This window comes from Anastrepha obliqua, chromosome 5 (genome assembly GCF_027943255.1).
Source record: "Anastrepha obliqua isolate idAnaObli1 chromosome 5, idAnaObli1_1.0, whole genome shotgun sequence".
NCBI lineage: Eukaryota > Metazoa > Arthropoda > Insecta > Diptera > Tephritidae > Anastrepha > Anastrepha obliqua.
In genome coordinates this window covers 3,318,634-3,334,768 of record NC_072896.1, presented here as the reverse complement: position 1 = coordinate 3,334,768, position 16,135 = coordinate 3,318,634, and the positions used below count along the sequence as shown (strand labels likewise).

The 16,135-nt window shown below is 33.9% G+C and overlaps 1 protein-coding gene across 1 annotated transcript; it reads right to left on the bottom strand.

Annotated features, from left to right (window-relative positions):
- Positions 1-822: 822 nt before the first annotated feature.
- LOC129247273 (angiotensin-converting enzyme-related protein-like) lies at positions 823-14,205 on the bottom strand. Its single transcript, XM_054886333.1, has 3 exons — positions 14,081-14,205; positions 3,115-3,255; positions 823-1,730 (listed from the first exon to the last, which is right to left on the bottom strand). Exons 1-3 carry the CDS (start codon positions 14,203-14,205, stop codon positions 1,415-1,417), a joined length of 582 nt encoding a protein of 193 aa, XP_054742308.1. The 3' UTR covers positions 823-1,414.
- Positions 14,206-16,135: the final 1,930 nt, after the last annotated feature.

Below are 16,135 nucleotides of genomic sequence, written 5' to 3'. Positions count from 1 at the left end.
TTTTTTTGTATTGACTACCGGTTCACAATTTTCTCAAAGATTTTGGGAACTTTAATATGTAAGTAACAAATGGCGATGATGTATAATAAAAGTGTTTTCATACGAGATGCCTTTTTTTGTGAAAAATTAGCAAAGTCCCCCAAAAAATCCAGCGATCATAAAGAATTTATTTAGTATAATTTTCTATAAACCATTTTTATATCGTCTTTTTGTGCTCCATTCACATCTTATACGATGTGGTTGAGAGTTAGCGCCCCGTAAGTCATATCGCTGTGATGGTCTATATTTCGTCATGGCAGCTGTCTCCTGTAGGCTGATAAGAATTCCTAAAACACTCAAGAAAACAGCATCAGGAAATAATTGAAAATATCCTGATTGAAAATAGCCATTGCGCAAACGTTAATCCTATTTTCCATCGTCATTGGCAGGGACCGATTTGTGAACGGTGGTAAGATTTTTGTTGATTTTTGGTAAAAAAAATAAGGTACTATGTACCCAAGTTACTACCAAGTGGCATATGAATGGTTTATAAGAAGCAAAGTGCTCTGGTGTCTCGGAGAGAGCGTTAATTGAAAGACTTTACGAGAAAGATATCGAAAAATGGCAGCAGATGTGTCTGGGTATATCAAGCGAGTACATCATCTTAGTTTCAAACAGTATTCCTGAAAGTATTTATTTCAAGGCTAAAATCGGTCCTCTCAAACATTGCCTACAAAAACTAATTAGGCACCCGCTTCCCTCCCAAAATTAAACCGCTCTTTATTGTGAATTAACATTAAGTAAATATTTATTTCTAACAATCCATAAATGATATATTTTACACTTAAAATTAGTAATTAAAACTGTATAAAAAATAAATATACACATATACAATAAGGGCATTCACAACATTTGTCATTTGCATAAAGAAGTGGAATAAAATATGGAAGTGGGTGAGTTCCTAAATAGATTTTTCAATTTGTGCTAGAAGTATTTTGGAAATTGTCGTAGGCTCGATTGTAATAAACAGTACACAGAAAAAATTAAAAACAAAATTAATGATTTTTAGATTTATGTAATGTTGAGTTTTTTGGTAGAGTTTCTCATAGTGAAACATCTCCAGTACTTTTTAACACTTCTTTAAATGTTTTTTTTTAATTATTTAGTATAATATATAGTACTTTTATAGAATTTTGTTTTAAGAAAAAATTTTTGGGAACTTTTTTTGTCATTTAAAAATTTTTTTTCAACTAACACAAAAATTTTCAACACTGAATTAATTTAAGAATTATTACATTTTTTATTTATTTATTATTTTTTTCAGTTAACTTTTTATTTTTAGTTCTCTTACAAATGTTGTTTTTACCCTAAATAAAACTAAGAACGGTCGTTACACTAAATTTATAATTCCCTCAATATTTTTCAAATACTTTTTTCAGTTTCGATGCCACATTAAAACCACAAGCCATCCCATTAGCAAAAGTGTTGTTGATTTCGTAGCATCTGATCGAGGAGCTCCATTGTAGAAGCCACCTGTAACTTGCAGATTCGCCGTTTCGATGCTTCGCTTGCAATAGTCCCCGTCGTAGTTCCAGCCCACGTATTCATTTGTGCGCAATGACTCCAGCCGCAACCACTCCTCCAATGGAGCGAAGTACTCACGCAGTGCTGTGCCGTCTAGGCGGCCCTCACCTAGTGTTTCCTCAAGCACCTGCTGCCACGGTTGGGAGGCACCTTTGGCCATGATGCGTCTATAAGAGGGAGATAAAACAAGAAATATATATATTTTTTTTCGAGGCATAAAAATATTTAAAAATTTTAGTAGATATTATTCTTAAATACATATTTAAAATATTTGCTAAATAGTTAAAATTTATAGAAAAATAGATATCTGGAAACTGAAACTAGTTGCCAATTATATATTTTCGGACAGTTAAAGCAAGGGCGCTGAATTCTGACATAGCTTTTAATCCTTCTTGCTTTGGGGTATTAATTGTATTATTGATCTGTAGTAATCTTACTTGGATGCTAGTGAATATATTAAAGTTCGAAGAAATCTGTAGCCACACCGATAAGACTCATGGAGGCCGTCTATGGTAGGCCTTAATCTATATCCCAATGGAGGTTAAGCATAAAATTGGGATTCTGATCAGTGAAGGGGCATCGTAGCATTTTTAGGCAGTTAAGACCGTATTTCTCTGAACTTCGGATAGATCTCACTATCCCCGAACTAGAGTTTGAGGATCGTGTCTAGGCAATCTTTTTAAGTATGTACATGCATAGAATTGGAACGAGGGAAAACCTCCACCGAAGCTGGCACCTCTGTCTTGAGTGACGGCTCCAAAATGGAATGGAGAGTCAAAGCAGGGATTTTCTCTAGATCAGCCAATTTATCTATCTCCTTTAAACTGCCGAATACTGCGAGTGTTTTTCAAGCTGAAGTCTTTGCGATCCTTATGCATGCAACATGCTTAGGAAAAGTAAGCGCGAGGGAGATATTGACATTTTTTCGATAGTCAAGCCGCGATTAAGGTTCTGATGACGCCAATCCAAGCTAGTCAACTCCTATAAGGTTGAGATCAAATCTTTTAGGTATGCAAGTTACATTCCTCTCATCTGAGTTCCAGGGCATAGGAACATAGGGTAAATGAAACTGCTGATGAGCTTGCCAGGAAGAGGGCTAAATTGGTCTTAAGAACCTCTTATCCGGTCATCGGTATCCCCCTGACTGTTGTTAAAGGGGAATTGCACAACTTATTTCTCAGGAAAGCCCAAAAAGTATGGAGCTCCATTTCTTCTTGTGTTATTTCGAAAACCATTTACGATTTAACCTCCATTTCAGAAGCTGAAGAAATACCATCATTCATCTCCAGTCTATCTAGAGCTGTAGCTGGCTATAGATATCTCTTGGAGGTCTCAAAATGGCATCCAAATGGCGCTTTAGTGCCACTTGGAGAGTGCCAGAGTGGTACTTTAACCATTTCACCTACCTACCTAAGGGCACCTGTGTACTACCTAAAGTTTTATTTTTACGAATTTAGTAAGCATAACCAATAAAAATTTCGTTTTCATTGAATGAAATAAAAAAATAAGTGAATATATTTCAGAAATAATTCCGATTTAAATTATTCTTACTTCAATAGATTTCCTGCCTCAGGATGTCGATAAATATCGCAACGATGCAGTGGTTTACGAGGGTCACCGGGTACATACTGGCCGCTAACGCGACACATGCCACGGTAAATTTGGAATTGCAGTATAGTTGAGACATAGTATCTGAAAGAAGAGAGAAGAAATAAAATATTTGGTAATTAACAAAGTTTTATACAAATGAATGGGTATAAATTTAACATTCTGAATGGAATATAATTTTGTGATTTGAACTTCCTTTTTTTATTTTATTTTTTTTTTTTTTTGGAGAAAACGTTTTGATAGTTAATCTTACTTCATGGAATAAAAGCATACTATGTTTTATCAGATTGAATTCAGATGTCAATGGAACGCTAATTGAAAATTTTCTTTGGGTTCACTGAAACTCATTTAGAAGCAAACTTGCATCACAAATTTTCAAATAAAAACCGGTTTAAGCCGTATTGTGTATAAATAAAATTAAAAGAAAGCTATTTATAATAAATTTTTAAGTATTTAAATTTTTGTATTTAGCAAATTTGATTAAATTTTGCCTTTTTTGTAAATCAGTTAAGACTTCAGTTTTAAAGCTTCTCTGCAAAAATGTTGCATAGATTTTTTTTAGTATAACTTCAGTTATTCCTGAAAAATTTAAATAGGTTCACTTAAAGTAGAAGCTCAAATGGAACGATTCCTAAAGGGTGAGATTACCGTGTGATAATATTTTTTTAATCTCAGCGCTCCCAATGAACATTTTGAATTACGCTAACTAGAAAACAGAAGTCAATCTGACAAAATGTTAGACTTTATTTAACTACAATAGAAGATCCCAATTAAAAACTCAAGCAACTGAAAATCAACCAACTTAGAACTTGCACGAGTAATTAAACAAATAAATGGTGTTAGCTTATGTCTGAGGAAAAATTTTTATTGAATGCCTCATCTACGCCTGTATCGACTTAAATTCATTTTATCTAATTATAACTTTGAAAATCTTTTTTTTTTTTCTTTAATTCTATTAATTTGTTATACTTTGTTTGTATCTCAATGAATTAAAAATTAAATAGTGCATACTACTCGAAACCTGGTTAGCGTCTAGAGAAAACAGAAAAAAATGCCATATCTACGAATCTAACAAAAGTTGGTAGGCGCATGCAACTTTCAGAAGCTTAGCGATATTATCTAGCAATATAATGCCTTAAAATGTCTTATTATGCAGCCTTCACACAAAAGCGGAGTTTTTTCAGTAGCTCTTCTATGACAAAGTTACTTTCAGAAAAAAAATTATTAACAGACTGTGAAGAAAATATAGCACATCAACATTTGAACCGGTATAAATAATTACCTGTTTTAAGGTACATGATTATTATTATTATTTTGTTTTTAAGTAGCTCATTGTCTAACAAAATTCCAATCCCCAAAATTTCAAAACTTATAAAAAAGTTAGAAAAATGAAATGATGTTCGTTTGTACGCATTTTTTTGGGCCGATACGAGGCCAATTTTATTCGTTCTTTTTTCATATTATAGAGTCCACTAGGGGAAGGTTTTTAGCAAAACAAATTGTTTTTAAAATATTTTCTTCATATAAAAAAAAGAAAAAATCATAATATTGTACAAATTGTGTTTTTAGTGAAATTTTATGTGTACAACTTTTTTTGAATGATTATACGAATTTTTCGTTATTGTGAAACGATTTGTGTCATGTTGCTAAATTGCAAATTTTTTTCGACGGAGAGTAAACATAAACACAGAGGTTTGCACGCTCTTTATGAAGAGAAATGCTTTAGTACACATACACGAATGCCGAACTACTGATTTGTGTTTTGTGTGCAGTTCATTTGTGAGAGCAACAAGTGTGTTGACCAAGGATAATAGATTTACCAAGGTTTGCCAGACAAGAAACAGTTATTCGGCTCTCAGAGAATTTGACAGAAGTTTTTTTTGGGTTTACGGCAAACGAGATATACATTTTGTAAGGACAAAGGAAATGTTCAAACGGTTTGTTTACGAATACCGCACTCCAGAGCACACCACTTTATACCTTTCCCCATGTGGTGTGGCGGAAAAAATTTGTTTTTTATTTTTTTTTATTTTTGCAGTTTCAAGCAGACCTGGTAAATCTATAGACCTTGTGTGTTGACAGTTTTCTTTGGGTATTCACATCGATAAGATTACAATAGAATACATTGTTCCCGGATTGATACGAATTGAAAAAAATAACAATACATTTTCGGAATGGCAGATTTAAATAAAGTTGTGGATTTATTTACCGAAGAGGATGAACACATGAATACACAAAATTCAGATAACTCCAACGATATGAGCGTGTTTGAAGACATGGGAATTCTAATCGATGAGGACAATGTGATTGTTGCTTCAGACGAAAATTCAACGAACAACGAGTCAAAGACGGAAATTGTTCATCACGAAACGAAAACACAATCCGAAGTTCTCAATCGAGAACTGGAGCGTGAATACCATTATGATTGTAATGAACTAAACACATCTGTAACATCAACTTTAACGAAATTCAATGACCCATGTTGCTGTTGGTGATACAATCATAAATAATGTTAGCCACGGAACTGGTGGATTGTTTTTCTTGGATGCTCCTCGGGGAACAGCAAAGACCTTTTTGATTTCATTGATATTAGCAACAATTCGATCAGATAATAACGTTGCATTGGCACTCGCTATTTCCGGAATTGCGACTACCTTACTTGAAGGCGGTCGCACAGCACATTCTGCATTAAAGTTGCCTTTGAATATGCAGGTAAATGAAACACCAACATGTAATATTCCGAAAACATCTGGAATGGCAAAAGTTCTTAAAGTATGTAAGCACATCGTATGGGACGAGTGTACTATGGCACACAAGAAACCATTGGCACTTGATAGAACTTTGAAAGATCTACGAGGAAGCCAAACAGTCTTTGGAGGTGCCATGATTTTATTGGCTGGAGATTTCAGGCAAACCTTACCTGTGATCCCAAAATTTACGGCTGCAGATGAAATCAATGCATGCTTAAAATCATTGTATTTATTGAGACATGTAAACACGCTTACACTTACTACAAACGTACGTGTTCAACTACAGAACGATCCGTCAGCAGCTGAATTTTCACACCAATTACTGAAAATGGGAAATGGCCAAATATCTGTCGATCCAACATGAATGATTACATTGCCTAACAATTTCTGCACTTTTGCACAGTCTAAAGAGGCATTGATACAGACTGTATTTCCAAACATAGTTCAACATTACAAAAACCATGATTGGCTCAGCGAAAGAGCAATTTTAGCTGGGAAAAATAAGGACGTCAATGATATAAATGCAGCTATTTTGGATCAAATACCTGGTGACATAGTTGCGTATAAGTCAATGGACACTATTACTGATCAAGATGAGGTCGTAAATTATCCAACTGAATTCTTAAACTCACTCGATTTGCCAGGCTTACCACCTCATAATTTACGATTAAAAATTGGAGCACCGATTATTATGCTGCGCAACAGTAATGTGCCACGACTTTGCGACGGTACCAAACTCGCTGTGAAGAAGTTAATGGGTAACGTTATCGAAGCAACAATTTTGAAAGGGAAGTACAAAGGAGAAGACGTTTTGATACCCAGAATTCCACTGATTCCGACGGATTTACCATTCGATTTCAAACGTTTGCAGTTCCCTATTCGCCTTGCCTTCGCTATGACAATTCATAAGGCGCAAGGACAGTCTCTACAAATGTGCGGTATTAATTTAGAATACCCAATTTTTTCTCATGGACAATTGTGTGTATGTAGCTTGCTCACGAGTAGGCAAACCATCGTCATTATTCATTTACGCGAAAGATGGAAAAACCAAAAACGTTGTCTACCAAAAAGTGTTACAATAAAGTTCGAATGAAATTGTATCAAAGAATTTGCTTTGTTTCGTATTAATTTTAATCTCTTTCAGCAAATCATTGAATTTTTCGCCTAGCGAAGCGGGCGAGGGTACGCTAGTTCTAATATAATAAAGTACAATATCAAAGTTTTTCAGAAATTCAGGTTGATTGTTTATAATTGTATATATAAACTATACTACACGGAGCAGCGTCTGTGAAAAAGAATTATCAAAAATCAATGAGAATTTTGAGCCTCTTAAACCTTTCACTTTATTACACTAAAATCTAATTTGCTTAAGGCACCTTTCTGGTCTAGAATTTTTTTTTCATGTTATGATTTCAAAACTATGCTTGCAAATTTTTAAATTGAAATTCGTTGTAGTTTAGAAGTTACAGTCCTTTAAAACGAGACCGGTTTGGAGTACCACGCCCCGGTATAAGCGCGATAACCGGGTTCTTCTCGAAACTATTTCTTCCGAGTAGGCTAAGTACTAAGATTGATTGGAATCTTAATATGTTATTTAGTAGACTTGTGGCTTTCGCGGGTAGCAGAATTATAATTTTTTAATAAATGTTTCTATTTTTTTAAGAGCGAGAATGTGAAAAAAAATCCTTTTTTTTTGTTCTTCCAATAAACAAATAAAATATCTAGAAAAAAAATTTTTTTTAATCTGTTACCCACCATAGCGACATATCTCCTGATGAACAATCGACCGAATTTTTTTTTTCAGACGTATTTGAGCAGCCCGATCAGTTATGTCAGGGGATGCAATTTTTTTATTATTGTCATTGAAAAAAATATTTTTTTTTGTTTTTTTGTGTTTTGTAAATAAAGAATTAATATAATGAATAAAAACGATTTTCAATTGATACCAATTGCTTTTCTTCAATTTTCAACGCTTTCAATTTTCACGTCTCTAGACCAGAAAGTTGCCTTTAGAACTGTGTACCCAATTTTTTTTTTAAATCCAATCACATTTTTGGAAATTTTTAAAAACATTTTTAAACATATTTCTAATTTAATTATAATTTTTAACATATTTCTTTGTTACAGAAGGAATTACATTAGCATAAAAAAATGATTTAAGTTCACGGACTACGTACTTGTGAGTTTAGGTAAATGGAAAAGAAGTCGGTCCAACATTTTTGGGAGTAACCGCCGATGTGGAGTGCTGCAGCATTCAACACTGATGGATGCCACCTCATGTGCTTAATCCATGGAATTACTATATCATAGTTAAGTAAATTATCTAATTCAATGTCAAAGTATTACTGAAATAAAGTTAATTGCTTAGTAAAAGTTAATATTTAAAATGGCAAGAATTCATAGATCGCATGTGGTTGATGTCGTTGCATTAAAGAGCAAAACTGTTACTTATGTTGGACATTTTACTGGTTGCTTAAGAAATTTATTACATAGTTACTTATCGTCCAAATAAAACCCACCAAACTCAATTCATCAATTGAGAGCGTTAAACAACAAAAACAGAGCTAGCAGCCATGCACTTTTTATAAGTAGTTAAGCACTCGAGTGGCTATAAAAGCACATGAGCATTAACAGTTAATTTAATTAACTACTAAAAGTGCTTATGACTAAATATGAAAGAAATACACTATGCATCTTTTTTTGTTGTTGCTTATTTTTGCGCTAAATTTTTGCAACATACAACAAGGTTACATTACAACATCATTTGATTGTGACAAATTTAGGTTTTCATTTGCTTTACTACTGTTTTTACAGCATTTGCGTGTGATTGCGTACTAACTCGCACTAGCGGCTTTAAATATCTGTCCCGAAATTTCGGGATTTTTTCGGGACTTTCGGGATATCTTTGCCATCAATTTTAATCCGATAATAGGTGTGAATAATCTGAATTTAATGCAAAAAATAAAAATAAACAGTTTTTCACAGTTCACATATACCAAAATATTTCCTGCATAATTGAGAGCTCAATGTTCTTTCGAATATATACAATATTTTTCATAATTTTTTTTTATTATTTTTATTTTTTTTAGCTTTTATTATTGTTTTTTCTTTAATCAGAATCATGTAAATAAAACTTTTTCACTTTATACTCCTCTACTAACAACAATCTTGTAAATTTCGGTTAATCCATTCAGAAGATTACCATCTTCAGACATACAAAAATACACATAACGCTACACCCCATCTACTATCTCATCCCCAATCATTTGTGAATTAAAATTTTAATGCACAAATTTTATTATACTGTAGGATGGTACATTTTTTTTTTTAATTTCCAAATTATAAGCGTGCTGTACTCGGATTTTCAACACTTTATTTGTTAAAAGTGGAATTACTTCTAAATCCAATACCTGATGGTATCTATAAAAAAATAAGTCATATGCAAAGTTTTAAGAGATTATCATTAAAACTGCAGCGCTTCATTTTTTACGAATAAGTAAAATTTTTTAAAAATTTGCTAAAAAAAATTCTAAATTACAAACACATCAAAATTTATTGCGAATGGTTTTTTGCATCGCATATTTTATACATAAGTACATTAATTTTAATGTAAATATACTTAACTAACTCTAATTGGTTCAAGAATTTTGCGATATGATAACTTCACCCCACCTCCAGCGGTTCAAGAATTTTGGGAAATTGAACTATTTACACCAGAGGAAGTACCATCACAAATATCTAAATTGAAACCAGAGAAGAGTCCCTTCGGCTGTTCTTAAAAACCTAACATACAAGGCATTAATTAAACTAACAACGATTATAAATGCGTGCATCAGCCTGAAATATATCCCGTTACATTAGAAAATTTCAGAGATCATAATGATCACTAAAGCAGGAAAAAATGCAAACGAGGCAGCCTCTTATCGCCCAGTCTCATTACTTCCACTCATGGGAAAACTTTTCGAGAAACTATTTGTCTTGCGCCTAAAAGAAATACTTTCACTCAAGCAACTAATTCCAACACATCAATTTGGCTTCAGAGAAAAACACTCGACAATAGACCAAGTTCATCGAATAGTTCACACAATAGAAGAGTCTCTGGAAAAAAATAACATCTGCTCTGCGATTTTCCTAGATGTAGCTCAGGCTTTTGATAAAGTCTGGCACGAGGAGCTGATCTATAAACTTAAGACGTTACTTCCGATGCAATTTACCGAATTATTGACTTTTATATTGAAGATCGATATTTTCGCGTAAAACATGGACAGGCATATACCTATATACCAGCATTAGAAAAATCAATGCAGGCGTTCCACAAGGCAGCATACTTGGACTTGTATTGTACTTGTTGTATACTTCCGATTTGTCTGTTCCTAAATCCGGCAAAATAGCGACATTTGCAGACGATACTTGCGCCCTCGCTGTTGGCGAAAACGTGGATGAATCTACTACGAAGCTACAGAAATCGATTACTGTAATAACAAACTGGGCTAGTTTGTGGAATATTAAACTTAACGACACTAAATCAGCACACGTTAACTTTACAAACAAAAAAGTTATCTACAAACCCATTCAAATATTTTCCGCAAACGTTCCGTATGCTTGTACAGCAAAGTACTTGGGCATGACATTAGACACTAAGCTCAGGTGGAGGAAACATGTCAAAACCAAAGTCGCTGAACTCAATTTAAAATATAGAAACTTGTACTGGCTTACCGGCAAAACGTCTAAATTACGCATTGAAAATAAATTGTTAATTTGCAAACAAATCCTTAGGCCAGTGTGGACTTATGGAGCTCAACTGTGGGGATGCACCGCAAAAAGTAATGTAGAAATCATTCAACGTTTTCAAAACAAGGGAATTCGGGACACCGTAAAAGCCCCCTGGTATATACGGAATGACGACCTACATGGAGACCTACAATTGCATACAGTCAATGAAATGATAAATTTCTACGCTGTCAAGCATGCCAATAGGATTGAGCAACACATCAATGCTGAAGCCTCATCTCTTTGCGATGAAGCAATATAGGTATACTAGGAGGCTGAAGAGAACGAAACCGCTGGACCTAGTGGTTATGAATAAGTAGATTCATAAATGCACAAACTAAAATTGCTTGTTAGTTATATAACTAGATGTAATAACATGAAATGTATATATTTATTTATAACGTTTCAATAAAAAAAAACTCTAATTGAAATTTTATAACATAAACCTGAGTAAACTTCGAAGCGTGAGAAAATGGAAAAACGCGTGACAGGCCCGCAATTCGGGATCTTTCATTCCGGTATTATATGTTTTACAATTTGATTTACCTGTTGAAATTGTGTGCTTAGGGTGATTTCTGTACAACATATATTTTATTCAAATTCCTTAAGTAAAGACGGAAAACTAGAAGAAAACACGTCCAGATTTTTTCAAAATGTTTAATACTTTCACCCTCTCTACAAAAAATTTATCTTTTTCGAATAGAAACAACCTCTATGCAGATATTTTGTGTTGCTACTTATTTCTCAATGTTTCCGGTTAATACAGAAATTCACTTTCTGCTTCGATTAACACTTTTACATGCTTTTCAGGAAAGACATATTATCCTAAGAATTATTAATCTAGGGAATGGGTATGGTGAACACAGCGACTTGATTGCCTTCAACCGACTCATAACACTTTCCCTTCGCAGACAAATGCAGTGCAGGAATTGATAATAGTCACAAGACGCCACATTAGGCGAATATAGCGAATGATGTAAAGAAAAAGTTTGCCTTTTTGTCGTAAACTCATTCGCAACTCTTGACAGATAAGATGGTCTATTGTAATGCGCAAGTTATCAGTTGTTATTTTATCGATACTCAGACCGAATACTGAACATTCCTACCAACCCTCGTTTCAAAAAGTCCACATAAAATTTTGTTTGATCTACGAATACACTGTCCTTACGAGTGCACTTGTCACTTAATTAGGTCTCTTAATCTTTTTATAATGTTCGCAGAATTTTTCGTGCAAAGATTTTTTCGCAAATTTTTTTCTACATTTTTTTATAAAATACATGCGAAATTCACAAAGTTGTATCAAATTAAAAAAAATTAAAATCAAAATAAAGTCCAACCAAAGCACTTTGACGTGATAACATCTTATAATTCGATTTAGCCGGCTGCACGCACGAAAAAATGTGTCGTTACCTTACTCATTTTCCGTTACCTTGCTTATTTGTCGTTACCTTGCTCATTGCCGTTACCTTGAATGAACTGCAAACGAAAGCGCGGAACGAACGACAAAGCAAACAAAGCAAACGAACGGCAACGTTCGACATCTTGCTCTCTCCTATTTAAGTGAGCGTATATATGTATGTATATTCGCATATGTACATATATAAATTCACGTATTTGTATTTGCATATGCCTTCTTATTGGCTATTAATCATTTGATTTACTTGAAGAATTTAAAATAAAACCAAGTTTGTTAATTATATCTGTTGTTTTATTGTTATTATTATTAATTTTTTTATTATATATGAAGGAAAAAATGTATGGTAATATTTACCATTTACCTTATAAGATATGTTGTATACTAATATATGTATATAAACATGCATATACATATACAATTTCGCGCAATTTTCAAAAAGAACAAATCTATATGTAAAGATGCATACCAGTCATATGGACATATCAAATATACGAATCTATTCCGTACGCAAGCAAATGTAAGCTAATGTGCTTGAACTGCAAGCGAGAGCGCGGAACGAACGACAAAGAGCACAATCGGCCCCCACGTTCGGCAACGTTTGACATCTGGCTCTCTCCTACTTAAGTGAGCATATATATGTATGCATATGTATGTGTGTATATGCGCATTTATATATAAATTCACATATTTGTATTTGCATACGCCTTCTTCCTGTGTGCATGGTAATGAACCATTTCTCTGTTGAGAATAGGATGATGATAGAAAAAGTTGGAAATGAAAGGGAGTGTTTCGAGTGTAAAGTGTCTTGAAAAAGGCAAATCGATAATGGTGCCTCTTAGTGTTGTTGACTTATTAACGTCTGATGCACAATCGAAATTGAAGATATCTTTCATGAATTTGATAAATGTTTCGTCATTTTTCACGCTTGTGTAAATGTAACTTGACCTATTCCATTGCAATTCCATTTACCTCCTCCTCTATATCCATACAAAATATCTATCAAACAAATAAAATTAAAATTTTGTTTTGAAAATTACAACCCTTACATCAGCATTTTCTTATGACGTTGTCACGTTAAACTATCGTCACTAAACCGACTTTACAGACAACCTCTTTTTTTATATAGAAACATGTATTATAATGAATTTCTTTCTCGTTTTTCGGTGTAATCTACTGTACATTTGTGTATTGCGGTAAAGATTTACAAATTTCAATACAAAAGTCAGCCCAATTTTCTTCTTGAAACGCATTTTCCGACCTCTGTACAAAATTTAGCATGAATGTTGCAGCAAAACTTAAGTTATTTACAGCTAAACGTCATAATTAGATCTCAGTATGGCAATGCGGGACTCTTGAATCGATTTCATGCCGTCTCCAAAGTATGGCGCCAAAAATTCTTTTCACTTGTAAAAAGCCCAATTAAAAAATAAGTATTTGCAACACATCCCATCCACAAATTACATGTTGTAGTCACATTAACTTCATGGTTTATTTTGCGATTTTTATTTATTTTATTTTCAAATACAACTCAAAGAAATTCGCCGCTACTGCTGCTTTGCGCTTACCAATAACTGAGGTAAAAAATTGCTAGCAGCCGCTTGTGTCGTACTTGGTGCGTGCTTTTAATAGCCTCGCCATTGGCAGCCATGTAAAATTACTAGCACCATCAAAACTTTAATGCTCCGTAATTTGTCCTCAAGCAGCCAGCGCAGAATATAAAAATTGCATAATTGGCTGAACGAAAAAACCAACGATTAAATTTAAAACACAACTTTTCTGCTATTCTATAACTTCAGCCAGTCAACCACACACTCTGGCAAACACTTAACACCGTTCAACTCATACACTGCCGTTCAACCCAGTGCCGGATACAAATCTAACACCAGACGGAATTTGTTACATTTTGCTACATTTTGCTACATTTTGCAATATCCACAAATCATTACCTGTTAAATAATGAGCCATAACAAACCGCCAGCCAATACACCATAACTTACTGGTATTTATGTCTGCACCTTTGCCCCCACCATTGCCTTCGCTGGTAAGTAGTGTGACGACCATGCCCACCGGTGCCTCTGCGAAAGCGAAATTAGCCATAATCAATGGTAATTATTGTTGATTTACAAATTACGTGCTCTTATATTGTAGCTTACAAATATATACATTTGTATATAAGTAATCTGTTGTTTTACTTAAATCATTTTGTGATTTGAAGGTTGCGCTTGTTGTTGGTGTGGTCAAAAGCTGGGGCGTCAGCCGTGGGCGGTGCTTAGGGTTTCCTTTGGAACACTTTTGATACTGTGAGCGAAATGTGATGGTCACGTCTTGTTATTGCTGATTTGCTTAATTGGCGATGCTTAACTGACCATTTTAAATGCCAATTATGGTAATTTCGTGCTAAACAAAAGACTTATGGCACAAACTTGCGGTACTGAGGGGATTAAATTCAATTTGTGAATTAATTTTAATGTAATTTGAATATCGATAGTTAATCAATGGTATATGAATTCATCAAAAAACTTGTCGGGTGCCGAGAAATAGAAAATTTTAAAATAACAAAAATACTCATTAAGGCATTTAAGTTGTTCTTTTTTCGATTGACCAAACCTCAACACAGTTTGTATCTCACAGTCAAATGCCCTATTAAGAAGCAGTAATGCTACCTGGATTGTTTTTGCTCTTGTCTCGTGAAATAGATAGAGAGAATCAAAGCATAGTTAACATTTATTAATTTGGAGTTATTGTAAGGGCTACTAAATTATCGCTTGTTTTCTTTGAAATGAAGGACACTGGTCGAAAGTTGCGCAAAGGATAAGCGATGTCTTGCAAGTGCCTATATTAATACACCTGCACTTAGTACTGTAACTACACACAGGGTTCTCTGTCACGGCCACACGGTTCTGGGTTATGAAAGCCAGAAACCCAGATGGGTAGGATCAGCTGTCGTAAATATGGACATTGGGTAATTCCTAGCAAATGTCATTATCGCTCCTATGAACAGTGTAGAAACCAAAAAGTATTAATATGTGATGGTTTATCACTCAACTGAAAGCTAACAGCTGTTTTCTGTCAGTTTAATAACACTACTTACGCCCCTCCAGTTATTACCAAAGTTCATATCTGCGTAAGGTAAAAATAATTTTGTTGTGTGTTCAATTTTGTGACTGCCTCATCACAGAAAATCCCGGCAAGATGTTGTTCTCAACAATTTCACATTCGGTTATTAATGCACTATCAGGATTTCAATTAACTTTCGCCAGATTCACGGAAGAGAGTTCATATTTACGCCATATTCTTCTTGTTATTAGAGTAATTATGGGCATTTGTTTCAAAGCATTTTCTGGCATTTCTGAAGACAATGCGTCAAGAGGAACGGAAAGCCACAATGTAAATGATCTGCCTGAAGGTCTCTCTAGCGAAATTTTGGCTCTGTGCAGAACAGCTCTCTGAGTGGAATCTTTACGACTACGTTTATTATATTAAATTGATCTTCAACGGAATGAGAGCTGGAATCATACCTTTCCTCTTCTCTTAACATATTTTGTTGGTGATTTTCTTATTGCACATGCAACCGTAGCTAAGAGTCCGTCTATGTTTTATTCTACATACATTATTAACTAAAAATCAACGCTTTTATATAGCCGATATTTCATATCCAACTTCATTCAAAGGAAACGTGAAAAATTGCACTTAAGGACTTTTTGAAGATATATAGCGAAATGGTCAGCGCCTTCTTATGAAATTCAATTAAGTAAGTATAAAGAGTAATGGTCACACAAATTACTAAATAAAACAAATAACAGTTTAGTCTAACAAACTAAACGTATTTTTGCCATAATGTTTGCCTTTGTGGTCTTAATCAAGCTAATCAAATCTTATCACTTTCTGCGGTGAAATATTTTTGAATTTAAAACAACCATTCGGAAAAGAAGATAATTAAATTACTGGGAGACCATCGTGAAAAAGATTTTAGAAAAATTTCCTAAAAACTAGCGACGAGTAGAATGCAAATTGTAATTTTTTTTAT

Bases quoted from the DNA above. Each gene is read 5' to 3' on its own strand.
- LOC129247273 (XM_054886333.1), bottom strand. From the start codon at position 14,205: ATGGCTAATTTCGCTTTCGCAGAGGCACCGGTGGGCATGGTCGTCACA. The intron at 3,256-14,080 runs GTTTGTTATGGC...CTCTTCTTTCAG, and splicing joins TTATGGTGTATTGGCTGGCG to ATACTATGTCTCAACTATAC. The intron at 1,731-3,114 runs GTAAGAATAATT...TCCCTCTTATAG, and splicing joins GAGGCAGGAAATCTATTGAA to ACGCATCATGGCCAAAGGTG.